We start from the raw sequence: 17,021 nt of genomic DNA on the forward strand, positions 1-17,021 counted from the left end.
AAATACTGATCAGGGAAAGAGACTACATTACTGTCAATGGTTCAAAAATTTCGTTCAACCAAATGGAAGGGATATTCTTAATGAAAAGATTCTCACTGATGAGGCGTGGTTTCATTTATCCGGGTACATGAACTCGCAAAATTATCGTATGTGGAGTACTGCAAATCCATTGCGTGTTCATGAGAAACCACTTCATTCTGTGAAAATAGGAGTTTGGATCGCAATTTCTAGACGTCGGATTGTGGGTCCAATATTTTTCAACGAAACAATAAACGCACAACGATACTGCGGTGATATTCTGCACCCATTCATAGGAGAACTTGTGTTAAGTGAAATACTGAACGGCTATTTTCAACAAGATGGTGCAACCGCGCATACAGCTCGTATTTCAATGTTACTGCTTGCTGATGTTTTTGGTGACCGCATAATTTCACATGTACTTTGGCCTCCACGATCGCCTGACCCAACACCTCCTGACTTTTTCTTCTGCGGTGCAGCGAAAGTAACTGTCTATAAAAACCGTCCAAAATCCATCGATGAATTGAAAATTGCAGTATCCACTTTCAGTGCTTCTGTTACAGAAGAAATGTTTCAGCTTGTGTTTGGAAACATGATTAGACGAATTGAATTGTGTATTCAACCACAGGGGGGACACTTTCAACATTTAATGTGAAAATTTTTAAGTAAAAATGAATATTCAATAAATTAATAACTTGTATTTCGCTGAGTTTAATTTCGGTATATTTACTGCGGCATACGGCACGCGCGGCTAACTATCTTACGGCACTGTGGAGAGACTTTTTGAACACCCCGTGTGATAAAATACTGGTAAAATTCCAAAATGCCATGGTACAACGTTTGTTAACCAATGGTGATTCTGTGTCCAAGAAGACAGGGCCCCTTTTACACAGTTTACATCAACCAGGACTGGCTTTATGAGCACAATGATGAATTTTATCGTATCTCCTGGCTACCACAGTCACAAGATCTCAGTATCAACGAACCTTTGCAGTCTACTTTGGACAGAAGGTTGTCGTTACCTTGATTTGACATTATATTGCGAGAAGGATGATACAAGATTCCTTTCAAAACCATCCAGGACTTGTAATTTTCCATTCCTAAACGACTGGAAATTCTTTTTGAATAGCAATGGTTTTCCTATACCGTACAAGGCACGGCAGTGTGTTGTGTTCTCGGTGTGTCTATACTTTTGTCTAATCCCTGCTATTCCATTTGTTAAATCAGAGGTTTTGAAAACTGGAACATGTTAGCATTGTTTTGGTATAAGGAAATGATTTTTTTTTTTCACAGGCTGGAGGGCCGCATCCATATTCCCTGCGAAAAGTGGACTTAACAACAGTCAACCAAGAGGAGTGCCAGGCGGTGTGGGCCACAGAGAACGACCCTATCTACGATACGCAGTTATGCGTTGCTCGTTTTGAAGACATAAACTACGACTCCTGCACCGTAAGTACAGAGCAAACTGGTGGTGAAAAAACTGTCTGGGAGAGGAGCACACATTAGACAGCGCTAGGTCCGATGCAGAAATACGCGGAGGTGACAAAAGTCACGGGATAGCGATATGTAATATACAGATGGCAGTAGCATCGCGTATACAAGGTATAAAAGGACAGTGAACTGACAGAGCTATCATTTGTACTCAGGTGATTCATGTGGTAAGGTTTCCGACGTGATTATGGCCTCACGACGAGAATTAACAGAATTTGCATAAAAATGGTTCAAATGGCTCTGAGCACTATGGGACTTAACAGCTGTGGTCATCAGTCCCCTAGAACTTAGAACTACTTAAACCTAACTAACCTAAGGACATCACACACATCCATGCCCGAGGCGGGATTCGAACCTGAGACCGTAGCAGTCGCGCAGTTCCGGACTGCGCACCTAGAACCGCGAGACCACCGCGGCCGGCCAGATTTTGCAGACGGAATAGTAGTTGGAGCTAGAAGCATGAGACCTTCCATTTCGGAAATCGTTAGGGAACTCAATATTGCGAAATCCACAGTGTCAGGAGTGTGCCGAGCTAGAAATTTGAGGCATTACCTCTCGCCACCGACAGCGCAGTGACTGACGGCTTTCACCTGATAATCGAAGTTAATGGCGTTTGTGTAGTTGTCAGTGCTAACAGACAAGCAACCGCGCTTGACATAACCGCAGAAATCAATGCGGGACATATGACGAACGTTTCCTTTAGGACAGTGCGGCAAATTTCGCCTTAATGGCAACGGCAGTAAACGACTACGCAAGGGCCTTTACTAACAGCACGGCATCGCCTGGGCTCGTGACCATATCGGCTAGAACCTAATCGACCGGAAAACCGTGGTCTGATCAGATGCGTCTCGATTTCAGTTGGTAAGAGCTGATGGTTCGGTTCCAGTGCGGCGCAGACCCTACGAAGCGAATGATCCAAGTTGTCAACAAGTAATTGTGTAAGCTGGTGATGGTTCGATAATTGTGTGGGCTGTTTTTGCATGGAATGAACTGTGCCCTTTGGTCCATCTGAACTGATCATTGACCAGAACTGATTATGTTCGGCTACTTGGAGAGTATTCGCAGCCTTTCGTGGACTTCCTGTTCCCAAACAAAGATGTCAAGTCACCGAATCACAACTATCCGACGTTGGTTTGACGATAATTCTGAACAATTCCAGTGAATTATTTGGCTACCCAGATCGCCCTACGCGAATCCCATCGAACATTTATGGGACGTAATCGAGAGGCCAACTCGCGTACAAAATCCTGCACCGGCAACACTTTGGCAATTATGAACAGCCGTAGAGGCAGCAGGGCTGACAAGGGAACCTCCCCATCGCACCCCCCTCAGATTTACTTATAAGTTGGCACAGTGGATAGGCCTTGAAAAACTGAACACAGATCAATCGAGAAAACAGGAAGAAGTTATGTGCAACTATGAAAAAGAGGCAAAATATACAAACTGAGTAGTCCATGCGAAGATAGGCAACATTCAGGAACCGTGAGCTCAGGAGCACCGTGGCCCCGTGGTTAGCGTCAGCAGCTGCGGAACGAGAGGTTCTTGGTTCAAGTCTCCCCTCGCATGAGAATTTTACTTTCTTTATTTTCGCAAAGTTATGATCTGTCCGTTCGTTCATTGACGTCTCTGTTCACTGTAAGAAGTTTAGTGTATGTGTTTTGCGACCGCACCGCAAAACCGTGCGATTAGTAGACGAAAGGACGTGCCTCTCCAATGGCAACCGAAAACATTTGATCGCAAGGTCATAGGTCAACCGATTCCTCCAAAGGAAAACACGTCTGATATATTATATACGACACTGGTGACGGCATGTGCGTCACATGACAGGAATATGTTGTCGACCCACCTAACTTGGCGAATGGGTAAAAAGATTCTTCTACCTTGCCCGATTTAGGTTTTCTTGTTTAGGTGTAGCGCCCCATGCTACGGCGCAGTTACTTCGCATCGGAGGGACGGATAGTAATTGTCTGAAAATAAAAAATTAAAATTTTCACACGAGGAAAGACTTGAACCAAGGACCTCACGTTTCGTAGCTGTTCACGCTAACCATGGGACCACGGTGCTCCTGAGCTCACGGTTCCTTAATGTTGCATATCTTGCACATGGACTACTCAGTTTCTATATTTTGCTTTTTTTTCATAGTTGCACATCACTTCTTCCTGTTTTCTCGATTGATCTGTGTTCAGTTTTTCAAGGCCTATCCACTGTACCAACTTATAACTAAATCTGAGGGGGGTGCGATGGGGAGGTTCCCTTGTGAGTATTTCTGCGGGGGGCTTCCAATGACTTGTTGAGTCCATGCTACGTCGAGTTGCTGCGGTACTCCTGGCAAAAGGAGATCCGACGCGATATCAGGAGGTATCGCATGACTTTCGTCTCCTCAATGTGTGCCTTTTTGTCTGTGACGATTCACTTCTTACTGATTACACCGTTAGATTAGGTCGCAACGTTTAAATAAGCTGAGTGTGAGTGGACAGTACAATAGTCTCTATCCTTGTAAGAGCACCGTGGTTGATTAGGACCACTGTAAATTGTTTAGGCCGTACCAGAATGTCGTGTGACATTCCTCTGCTAACGTAAATCACGTTGGTGAAGTGGAGACGTGACAGAATGGCAGAAATGAGCTATCGTATTTGGAAAGAACAATGATTCTAAAAAGATACTAATTCACAAGCGTGTCCAACAACCTGATGACGCACTTAAGCCGCATTGTGCGGAGGGATGGCTGCGTGATGTTTCGGGAGTATTTTTCGTACCATTAAGTGCGTCCATTCATTCAGTTTACTGTAAACATCAGCCAGGACTTTTTATAAATATTCTCGGTGAAGAAGTATTGCCCTTTCTCCTGCGTCTACATGATGGATAGCCCCCTTTAGTTTGACACTTTTTCTAGGACATAAAGCTACCTTCATTTTTATGAGTTTTGTTATATGACTTTAATAAATACCCAAAAAATATTGTAATACAAAGACGGAAAAAGTCAGAACACCAAGAAATAATTAATGTAGAGTAATGAAATTTTGGGAATTCATTTGTCTAGGTAACTGATTAACATCAAAAGATTATAAGTTAATGTAATCGTGAGATAATCTGTTGCAAATGTGAAATGATGGAACGTTAATAACCGGTGTAACGGCCAATATGTTGAATGCAAGCATGCAGACGTGCATGCAATGTGTTGTACAGGTGACGGTTGTCTGTTTGTGGGATGGGTTTCCATGCGTTTTGCACTTTTTGGTCAATACAGGGGACATTAATGCTGTTTCAGGATGACGCAGGAGTTCTCGTCCTATGATGTCTCATATGTGCTCGACTGCAGACAGATCTGATGAACGAGCAACCCAAGGCAACATGTCGACACCCTATAAAACATGTTGGGTTACAACAGCGGTATGTGGGCCAGTGGTCTCCTGGTGGAAAACACTCCGTAGAATGCTGTTCATGAATGGCAGCACAACAGGCTGCATCACCAGACTGTCATACAAATATGCGGTCAGGGTGCGTGGGATAGCCACGCGAGTGCTCCTTGTGTCATGCGAAATCGCACCCCAGACCATAACTCCAGTGTGTCTATCAGGTAGACAGGTTGGTTGCAGGCCTTCAACTGGTCTCCTTCTAACCAACACACGGCCGTCACTGCCACAGAGGAAGAACCAGATTTCATCCAAAAACACAATAGACCTCCAGCCTACTCTCCAATGAGCTCTCGCTTGACACCAGTTCAGTCTAAATGGCGGTGGTTCGGGGTCAATGGAATGCACGCTACAAGGCGTCTGGCTCGGAGCTGTCCTTGAAGTAGCCGATTTGGCGGCCGAAGACTTCCGGCATAAGAAGTCAGCCCCATTCTGCCAACGGCCTTGTCAAAGAGGGCGGAGGAGCGGATAGAGGTTCAGGGCACTCTCTTGTCCTAGGGGTGGGAAATTGCCCCTAAAGGCGGAAGAATCAGCAATGATCAACGACATCAGGATGCAGAAGGCAATGGAAACCACTGCATCAAAGACACGTAACGTGTATCCACACGACATGTGGCCTGTAATTGAAGAAGTGTCATGATGATCTCTCCATTGGCAAAAGATTCAGGAATAGTCCCCCATCCAATCTCCGGGAGGGGACTGCCAAGGGCGAGGTTACCATGAGAAAAAGATTGAATAATCAACGAAAGGATAACGTTCTACGAGTCGGGGCGTGGAATGTCAGAAGCTTGAACGTGGTAGGGAAACTAGAAAATCTGAAAAGGGAAATGCGAAGGCTCAATCTTGATATAGTAGGGGTCAGTGAAGTGAAGTGGAAGGAAGACAAGGATTTCTGGTCAGATGAGTATCGGGTAATATCAACAGCAGCTGAAAATGGTATAACAGGTGTAGGATTCGTTATGAATAGGAAGGTAGGGCGGAGGGTGTGTTACTGTGAACAGTTCAGTGACCGGGTTGTTCTAATCAGAATCGACAGCAGACCAACACCGACAACAATAGTTCAGGTATACATGCCGACGTCGCAAGCTGAAGATGAACAGATAGAGAAAGTGTATGAGGATATTGAAAGGGTAATGCAGTATGTAAAGGGGGACGAAAATCTAATAGTCATGGGCGACTGGAATGCAGTTGTGGGGGAAGGAGTAGAAGAAAAGGTTACAGGAGAATATGGGTTTGAGACAAGGAATGAAAGAGGAGAAAGACTAATTGAGTTCTGTAACAAGTTTCAGCTAGTAATAGATAATACCCTGTTCAAGAATCGCAAGAGGAGGAGGTATACTTGGAAAAGGCCGGGAGATACGGGAAGATTTCAATTAGATTACATCATGGTCAGACAGAGATTCCGAAATCAGATACTGTATTGTAAGGCGTACCCAGGAGCAGATATAGACTCAGATCACAATATAGCAGTGATGAAGAGTAGGCTGAAGTTCAAAACATTAGTCAGGAAGAATCAATACGCAAAGAAGTGGGATACGGAAGTACTAAGGAATGACGAGATACGTTTGAGGTTCTCTAACGCTATAGATACAGCAATAAGGAATAGCGCAGTAGGCAGTACAGTTGAAGAGGAATGGACATCTCTAAAAAGGGCCATCACAGAAGTAGGGAAGGAAAACATAGGTACAAAGAAGGTAGCTGCGAAGAAACCATGGGTAACAGAACGGAATGAACAGTCTAATGAGCACACAGTATGGTTTGAGAGTAAATCGGAGAAAGACGAAGGTAATGAGAAGTAGTAAAAATGAGAACAACGAGAAACTTAACATCAGGATTGATGGTCACGAAGTCAATGAAGTTAAGGAATTCTGCTACCTAGGCAGTAAAATAACCAATGACGGACGGAGCAAGGAGGACATCAAAAGCAGACTCGCTATGGCAAAAAAGGCATTTCTGGCCGAGAGAAGTCTACTAATATCAAATACCGGCCTTAATTTGAGGAAGAAATTTCTGAGGATGTACGTCTGGAGTACAGCATTGTATGGTAGAGAAACATGGACTGTGGGAAAACCGGAACAGAAGAGAATCGAAGCATTTGAGATGTGGTGCTATAGACGAATGTTGAAAATTAGGTGGACTGATAAGGTAAGGAATGAGGAGGTTCTAAGCAGAATCGGAGAAGAAAGGAATATGTGGAAAACACTGATAAGGAGAAGGGACAGGATGATAGGACATCTGCTAAGACATGAGGGAATGACTTCCATGGTACTCGAGGGAGCTGTAGAGGGCAAAAAAAAAAAAAAAAAGAAAACAGTTCTTTGTGTCACTCTGGTACCAACTGCTGCTTCAATTGCTGGTGCAGATTCAATACAATGCGCCAGAGCCACAGAGCCATATGGCGATCACGGTGGTCTTCCCTCTTGGTAGTGCCACGTGGTCGTCCGGAGCCCGCTCTTCTTCTCACCGTACGTTCTCATGACCACCATTTGTAGCCCTATTAGGCGACCTTGTCGAAGCTCAGTGAGATGTTGATAATGGCTTCTTTGACTAACATCAACTCACGACGTCCAATCTCAAAGGCAACCAAAGCTCACGTGCTTTACAACGTTTATTTGAAACAAACTTGATTTCATCTACATTTATACTCCGCAAGCCACCCAACGGTGAGTGGTGGAGGGCACTTTACGTGCCACTGCCATTACCTCCCTTTTCTGTTCCAGTCGCGTATGGTTCGCGGGAAGAACGACTGTCTGAAAGTCTCCGTGCGCGCTCGAATCTCTTTAATTTTACATTCGTGACCTCCTCGGGAGGTACTAGTAGGGGGAAGCAATATATTCGAAACCTCATCCAGAAACGCACCGCCGGCCGAAGTGGCCGTGCGGTTAAAGGCGCTGCAGTCTGGAACCGCAAGACCGCTACGGTCGCAGGTTCGAATCCTGCCTCGGGCATGGATGTTTGTGATGTCCTTAGGTTAGTTAGGTTTAACTAGTTCTAAGTTCTAGGGGACTAATGACCTCAGCAGTTGAGTCCCATAGTGCTCAGAGCCATTTGAGCCCAGCCAGAAACGCACCCTCTCGAAACCTGGACAGCAAGCTACACCACGATGCAGAGTGCCTCTCTTGCAGAGTTTGCCACTTGAGTTTGCTAAACATCTCCGTAAAGCTATCACGGTTACCAAATAACCCTATGACGAAACGTGCCGCTCTTCTTTGGATCTTCTTTATCTCCTCCGTCAACCCGATCTGGTACGGATCCCACACTGATGAGCAATACTCAAGTACAGGTCGAGCGAGTGTTTTGTAAGCCACCTCCTTTGTTGATGGACTACATTTTCTAAGGACTTTCCCAATGAATCTCAACCTGGCACCTGCTTCACCAACAATTAATTTTATATGATCATTCCACTTCAAATCGTTCCGTACGCATACTCCCAGATATTTTACAGAAGTAACTGCTACCAGTGTCTGTTCCGCTATCATATAATCATACAATGAAGTATCCTTATTTCTATGTATTCGCAATACATTACATTTGTCTATGTTAAGGGTCAAATGCCACTTCCTGCACCAAGTGCCTATCCACTGCAGATCTTTCTTCATTTCGCTACAATTTTCTAATGCTGCAACTTCTCTGTATACTACAGCATCATCCGCTGCAATTTTCTAATGCTGCAACTTCTCTGTATACTACAGCAACATCCGCGAAAAGTCGCATGGAACTTCCGACACTATCTACTAGGTCATTTATATATATTGTGAAAATCAATGGTCCCATAACACTCCTCTGTGGCACACCAGAGTTTACTTTAACGCTGTAGACGTCTCTCCATTGAGAACAACATGCTGTGTTCTGTTTGCTAAAAACTCTTCAATCCAGCCACACAGCTGGTCTGATATTCCGTAGGCTCTTACTTTGTTTATCAGGCGACAGTGCGGAACTGTATCGTACGCCTTCTGGAAGTCAAGGAAAATGGCATCTTCCTGGGAGCCTGTATCTAATATTTATTGGGTCTCATGAACAAATAAAGCGAGTTGGCTCTCACACGATCGCTGTTTCTGGAATCCATGTTGATACCTACAGAGTAGGTTCTGGGTTTCCAGAAATGACATGATATGCGAGCAAAAAATATGTTCTAAAATTCTACAACAGATCGATGTCAGAGATATGGGCCTATAGTTTTGTGCATCTGCTCGACGTCCCTTCTTGAAAACTGGAACTACCTGTGCTCTTTTCCAATCATTTGGAACCTTCCGTTCCTCTAGAGACTTGCGGTACACGGCTGTTAGAAGGGGGGCAAGTTCTTTCGCGTACTCCGTGTAGAATCGAATTGGTATCCCGTCGGGTCCAGTGGACTTTCCTCTATTGAGTGACTTCAGTTGCTTTTCTATTCCTTGGACACTTATTCCGATGTCAGCCATTCTCTCGTTCGTGCGAGGATTTAGAGGATTTTCAACCTCATAGTGGCTCTACTAGCGCCACTCTTATGCGACTGGCACGAAATTTGACTAGACATCACATTTCACATGTGGAAAGACATCTACTAGCTTTCGTGTATGCCGCACAACCCCTTCTTGATTTTGTGATTGTTTTTCCTCCAGTCTATATGAATGCATCTTCTACTTAACTACATTTCTACTTCTTAATTTCTTTCACACATTGAAGCAAACATTTCAGCCTTTAAGTAACTTTACTATCCATAACGAATCCTACTCCTGTTATACCACTTTCTTCTGCTGTTGATATTACTCTATTCTCGTCTTATCAGAAATGCTTGTCTTCTTTCTACTTCCCTTCATTCACCCTTACTATATATAGATTGAGTTTTTGCATTTCCCTTTTCAGATTTTCTATGTTCCCTACCATGACCATACTTCAGACGTTCCACGCCGCGACTCGTACAACGTTATCCTCTTGTTAATTATTCAATCTTTTTCTCATTTCGATTTCTTCCCTGACGGTCCTCTTCCGGATATCCGAAGGGCGGACTATTCCGGAATCTTTTACCAATGGAGAGATCATCATGGCACCTTTTCAATTACAGACCACTTGTCCTGTGGATATACATTATGTGTCTTAAATGCAGTGGTTTCCGTTGACTTCTGCTTCCTGGTGCTGTTGATCATTGCTGGGGAGAACCGATAGAGGTACTCAGAGTACCCTCCGCCACACGCCGTCAGGTGGCTTGCGGAGTATGGATGTAGATGTAAATTCTTCCGCGATGTAGGTGCAGTTTCCCATCCCAAGGGCAAGAGAGTACCTTGACCCTCTGTCCGCTTCCCTGCCCTCTTTGACAAAGCCGTTGACAGAATGAGGGTGACTTCTTACCCCGGAAGTCTTCGGCCGCAACTGCTGATGATTTTTATCCACGATATGGTGGCGGGATTGGAACCCAGGCCCGACGACGTTTTGATTAATAATCAAAGACGCTACCCCTAGACTACTGTGGACATCTGCAAGCTACATAAAATAGAATAATGATGAGTTGCAGAAAATGCAATACATGGTATTGGAAAAATGTGTTGTAGCAAAGGTAGCTTACACGTGAGTCTGTATTGATCTGCAATATTAACTGAACTGCCAGTTTCTTATAATTATGTCATTATACAATATTTCCATAAATATCGTTGTGTAAAATGTAGACCTATTTTTTGTGGCGGCGTTCGTAGCGACAAACAATTCGCTGTAGAAACGGCTTACGAAGTCACCGCCACACTTTTAATAGCTGGCCGACCGGTCCGCTGGACCAGTGAACAGAAAGATGAAAACCCAAACACTCTGATTAAATAAAAGTCGGTACTTATCTTTATTAACGAAGATACAGAAACACAGTAGTGAACTCCGTGTCTACAGAAATCTGTCTAGTTCGAGTCGGAGCGGCTAGGTCAGCGTCGGCTGACGACAAACAACAACTCTGCTGCGATGAACACACAACTGACTAGCAAGTACACAATTCGGTGGCGAGTATACAACTGAGCGGCGAATACAGAACTGTCCTACCGCTCGCGACTCCAGCGCTTAAGAAGCCAGAAGCCAGCGGTGGCGCGCGCAGACTTGCGGCGATTTCCTGTCTCGCTGGCGCTGCTTATGCGGACGGCGTCCGGACTTTGATGCTGCCAACCTTTTGGCAGCGGGCTCGGGTGGCATTACTGGCTAGGATATAACACTATTCAAAATGGAGATTAAAATACTGAGAGTTTATATTTAAGGATACGAATTACAGTTGAGTCTGATCACGAACATTTTTAAGTAACTGGAAAACAAGTGTGTATTGTGATAAGAAAGGGGGGAATTATGCCTTTTAAAATACGAGTTTCTACACGCACCACAACTGATTTTAGCCAACGATCTGTGCAGGGTGATTCAGGTGGTCCGCTGGTCTACGAGGGAAAGCTTGTGGGGCTGGTGTCGTGGGGCTACAGGTGTGCCACCCCTCCCTACCCCTCGATTAACACCCGAGTCTCCAGCTACGTCAACTGGATCACCGAGACCACCAGTGGATCAGTGGTGCCGCACTAGTACCGTTGTAAATGTATTTGAATACAGTTTTCAAATGCTGATCAAAATTACTGTTATTACGATAAGTTATCAATGTCAATATATGTCTACAGCTGATAATAAAATTCTGTTCGTCGGCAGTCTTGCAGTCTGTGATGCTTTCATTCTGAAATCGTAACCCTGCATTACAATATTTGTCATTCAAAGCTAAACATACACAACACTGGGAAATATCCTATTACTAGGGTCTGTCGTCTCCTTTAAGTCATCACCTCGAAAAATCAAGCTGCGATCATGACACGTGGTGAAGACACCAGTTCCTGTGTACTTATTTAGCATTCAATTTTTCCGAACGTTAGATGACGTGGAAGAGAACTTGGTTGTTGAAGTGTACACTTGGACTGTACCTGAAATATTCTTCCTTGAAAATCATACACATTGTGACGGTGAAAATACCTGTCTCACAACTGCTTCTTCGTCTGAGGAGTGAGGGAAATACCATGTTGATACCATGTTGGGAGAATACCGAGAAGAGGCTGAGGCAAAATTTGATAGCCGCAAGAAACAGTACGATGACTGGATACTTCCACCAACTCAACATGGACTGAATCAGCGCTGTTCACCTTGAAATACAGAAAGAGGATTCCCAAACCGCAACTGACTTCATCAACAGGATACGCCATTTTGTTCTGGCCCCTCTAGCATCATAACGCGGTATTTTGACGCAGGAATTCCAAAGCGTACCACAACTGCCGACATGTGCCTAAAAAATTACGAACTTCTAGCATTCTGGAATGACTGCAGGGCAGCACCTTCTGTTAATCAGTACAACGGTAAACCAGTCAAAGTTGCAAATTTCACTATTTTACTTACTTGATGACCAGTTTCTGGCCGGGAACCATATTCAAATCACCCTACAGGACAGAAAACCAAATTTACAGTCATGTACAGCACAGCTATTACCAAATTTTTTAAGCGCACGCCAAAAATACAGAACGTATCGTTTCAAGATTCAAGTGCCAGACATTTAAAACGGTATTACCAAAAATACAATAACCATGTCAAGATAAATGTATACCTGTTATGAAGTGCAAATGCACCGTTGCGGCGCATACGCATAACTGGCAGAGAACTCCTCTCACTGCCGTAAGAAAACCTCGAGAAGTGGGCGCCCTCTCAAGATATAGGAAACCTTCTGTACTTATTACAGTATTCTCCATCATAAAAAATGTGGTGTCACCGCCAGACACCACACTTGCTAGGTGGTAGCCTTTAAATCGGCCGCGGTCCATTAGTATACGTCGGACCCGCGTGTCGCCACTGTCAGTGATAGCAGACCGAGCGCCACCACACGGCAGGTCTAGAGAGACGTACTGGCACTCGCCCCAATTGTACAGCTGACTTTGCAAGGAAAGGTTCACTGACAAATACGCTCTCATTTGCCGAGACGATAGTTAGCATAGCCTTCAGCTACATTTGCTACGACCTAGCAAGGCGCCGTATTCACTTGATAATTAATATTATGAAGCATGTACCGTAACGAGAGATGTTCTACAATTGTGGATTAAAGTTAAGTATTCTACCAGTTACCTCCTGTTTTGCTAGTCTTATTTCTCTGACCTGTTCCAGACCTCACGCCAGTCAGCGTGTAATTAAACGCGTGCATTTCGGCCTCCTCTAGAAAAACAGTGTTGACTCTTCTGCCAACACTACAAATTGGCGACGAGCTAAATCGCGTTTGTACCAATTGATCTTGCCTAAATTACTTGTGTCATGGCTTCGCCACAATCTCCAGATGTACTGTCCGAATTTTATCGCTTGCAGAATCAGCAGACGCAGGCGTTATTGGATGCCCTTGGACAGCTCGTCCAGGGTCAACGTGCAATGCAAACCGATGCGGCAGCCACCGCTCCACCGCTACCGCAGCCACAACATGCAGTTGCACCACCTTTTCGTCAGTTTGATGCGGCACTGGAAAGCTGGACGGAGTGGTCACGCCAATTTGGATTCCATCTCGCCGCATACAGAATTCAAGGTAATGAGCGGCAGCCTCACTTATTATCATGTGTCGGTGTGTCCACCTACCGTGTGATAGTGAAATTGTTTCCCCGACGTGACGTAGCAACTCTGTCCTACGAAGAAATTTTGTCTGCATTAGATGCATATTTCAAAGAATCAGTCAATGTAGTTGCAAAGAGGTATACGTTCTTTCGTACGAAACGTACGGCCGGTCAAACTAATAGGGAGTGGGTTGCAACTTGGCAAGGCCTTACTAGGGATTGTGCTTTTGAGTGTGAATGTGGACTCCCTTATTCAGATACTATGGTGCGTGATGCAATTGTACAGAACGTTTCTGATGTTCGTATACGGGAGCAAATTTTGAAACTAGTCAATCCCTCCCTTCAACAAGTGATAGACATATTGGATAGGCAAGACACACTTGACTTTGCTCAGGAATCATTTGCAACTTCGCCAGCTGTGTGTCACGTTAACCGGCCCGCCGGGCGAGCTGCACGGAACTGTAAACAGCCCTCGCGCCCGTCTGCGCAACCACGTGTGCCGCGTAAGCAGGCAAATGCAGTGCTTAAATCATGCCCGCTGTGTGCTACCAGACATTCGCGTGAAAATTGCCCGTCACGCCAAGCTATTTGCTTTTTCTGTAATAAAAAAGGACATGTTCAGAGTGTTTGCCAGAAAAAGCTCAGATCGGACATTCCCAACCATTCCAGGCCCTTTGCTTCGCGCCGGAATCGAACCAAGAACGCTCAGGCTCGTGAACCTTCGCCCATGGATATTCATGTAGTTCATTCCACTCCGCCCAGTGCCACTCTCTCTAACAGTGACTCTGTTCGTCCCACAAATAGTGTGCGTTGACGTCGACGGAAATCACGTCAAGTCGCAAGTGATTCTGTACCGGTTTCGGTTCCCGTTGCACGAGACAGTCGCTCTTGTCGTCAGCAGGACAATAAACTTTTTGTAGACTTGGACATTCATGGCAACGTGATCCCATTCCAGCTCGATACCGGAGCTGCAGTTTCATTGATCAATAAACGACATGTACAAACAACTGGGCACACCTCCATTGCGTGCCGCAAATGTTAGGTTAAATCGTTATTCCGGTCAGAATATCCCTGTGTTAAGACAGTGCAGCCTTCTTGCAACGTACAAGGGACAAACAAAACTTGTGTCTTTTTAAGTCCTTCATTCTTCTTCTGCAGGAAACTTGTTTGGTTTAGATTTATTTCAGTTGTTTAACTTGTCTATAGTAGATCAGGTCCTCTCAGTGAACCAGACTGTGCCTTCAGCCAGTGTTTCTCGTCTATGTGAAAAATTTGCAGACATTTTTGCACCGGGCCTAGGTTGCGCTAAGAACTATAAAGCACATTTGGAACTGAAAGTACATGCGCAACCGAAATTTTTCAAAGCGCGCAATGTTCCCCATGCATTGCGTGATGAGGTCGCAAAAACATTACACGATTTGGAATCACAAGGTGTAATTGAACGTGTGCAGGCTTCTCTCTGGGCATCACCCTTAGTAATTTTGCCAAAACCTTCCGGAAACTAACTTATCCTTTACCCCGCCATGGACGATCTTTTTGACAAACTGTGCCCGGGTAAATATTTTTCGAAGTTGGACCTAGCATATGCGTACTTGCAAATACCGGTGGACGAAGAATCCCAGCGAGTTTTAGTGGTTAACACGCATCTTGGTTTGTATCGATTCAAAAGACTGCCATTCGGGTGTGTATCCGCCCCTGCATTGTTTCAGCAATATCTGCAAACTGTTTGTGCCTCGGTCCCTACTGCAGCAAACTATCTGGACGATATTGTGATCTCCAGAAAGACGGAAGAAGAACATTTAGCCAATCTCAGGACATTATTTCAGGTCTTGCGCCAAAATGGTCTTCGCTTGCAGAAGGACAAATGTGTGTTTTTTGCTCGTGACTTACCATATTTGGGGCATGTAATCAATGCCCGAGGCATACATCCTAGTCCAGAGCACCTCCGTGCCATACAAGACTTGCCTTCGCCGCAGAATTTGAAGCAGCTACAGAGTGTGCTGGGTAAAATAAATTACTACCATCGCTATGTGCGCAATGCCTCTTCCATTTCAGCTCCGCTTCATCGCTTACGCCGTAAAGGTGTTCCGTTCGTCTGGACGACGGAATGCGAACGCGCCTTTCGCCAGTTGACATCGGCGTTGCTTTCCAATACTTGCCTGACGCCATTCGATCCCCAGAAACCCCTTTTGTTGATGGTAGATGCATCAGATTTCGGGATCGGTGCTGTGCTTGCGCACAAAGATGGATCGCATGATCGCCCTATTGCCTTTGCGTCCAAATTGCTCTCGTCTGCGCAAAGAAATTATTCCCAGATAGAGAAAGAGCTTTGGCTCTCGTATTTGGTGTTACAAAGTTTCATGATTTCTTGTATGGTCGTCACTTTACCATCATCACGGACCACAAACCTTTGACATCGCTTTTTCATCCGAACAAGCCTGTACCTCCACGTACAGCGCAGAAATTCATTCGCTGGTCTATTTTCCTCTCGCAGTACCGCTACGATATCTTGTATCGGTCCACTGCTAAGCACGGAAACGCCGATGCGTTGTCCCGTTTGCCTGTTGCTGAGGATAGAGCATTCGATTCTTCCGACCTTGCTTACATGTTCATTGATGCGGAAACCGATGACGTGGTTGAATCGTTTCCGATTGATTTTCGTCGTGTAGCTACGGCCACAGCTGCTGACCCTGTCCTTGCTACCGTTTTGCGTTTTGTTGCTACGCAATGGCCCTTGTCAAAGTCACGGATCGAGGATCCGTTGGTTCGCCAATTTTTTGCTCACAAGGAGAGACTTTTTGTACGACGTGGTATTTTGCTGTTGCGTTCTGATAATGATCAGTCCAGGGTCGTGGTCCCACGTTCGTTACAGTCCTCTGTCTTACGGCTTCTCCACCAAGGACATTGGGGTATAGTGCGCACGAAACAACTTGCTCGTCAGCAAGGCCGAAGGCCACTTCCCCTTGGCAACGCTTGCACATAGATTTTGCTGGTTCATTCTGGAATGCTCGATGGTTGGTTGTGGTCGATTCTTTCAGTAATTTTCCTTTTGTTGTCAGGATGTCTTCCACGACGTCTTCAGCCACCATCCAAGCGTTATCCGCTATTTTTTGCATTGAAGGTCTTCCACAGACTATTGTTTCCGACAGTGGCCCACAATTCATATCCGCAGAATTTCAGTCATTCTACAAGGCCAATGGTATTCTACATCTGACATCCGCGCCGTTTTCGCCTCAGTCAAACGGTGCCGCTGAACGATTGGTGGCTGGTCCCGTCGGAGGTTCGAGTCCTCCCTCGGGCATGGGTGTGTGTGTGTTTGTCATTAGGCTAATTTAGGTTAAGTGGTGTGTAAGCTTAGGGACTGATGACCTTAGGAGTTAAGTCCCATAAGATTTCACACACATTTGAACATTTTTGAACGATTGGTCCGGACTTTCAAGTCGCAGATGTTCAAGTTGAAAGAGTCGCATTCTCGGGAGGATGCGTTATTGCTCTTCTTGTCCTCGTATCGCTCTCAGCCCCGAGATGGTCGCTCGCCGGCTGA

At 45.1% G+C, this 17,021-nt stretch overlaps 1 protein-coding gene across 1 annotated transcript in view; it reads left to right on the top strand.

Annotated features, from left to right (window-relative positions):
- LOC124597567 (trypsin-like) overlaps positions 1 to 11,438 on the top strand; it is a 38,962-nt gene extending 27,524 nt beyond the window's left edge. The window contains exons 5-6 of the mRNA XM_047135945.1: positions 1,312 to 1,467; positions 11,277 to 11,438. Coding sequence (XP_046991901.1) covers positions 1,312 to 1,467; positions 11,277 to 11,438 — 318 coding nt within the window. The remainder of the gene's footprint in view (positions 1 to 1,311; positions 1,468 to 11,276) is intronic.
- Positions 11,439 to 17,021: the final 5,583 nt, after the last annotated feature.

This window comes from Schistocerca americana, chromosome 1 (assembly GCF_021461395.2).
Source record: "Schistocerca americana isolate TAMUIC-IGC-003095 chromosome 1, iqSchAmer2.1, whole genome shotgun sequence".
Taxonomy (NCBI): Eukaryota; Metazoa; Arthropoda; class Insecta; order Orthoptera; family Acrididae; genus Schistocerca; species Schistocerca americana.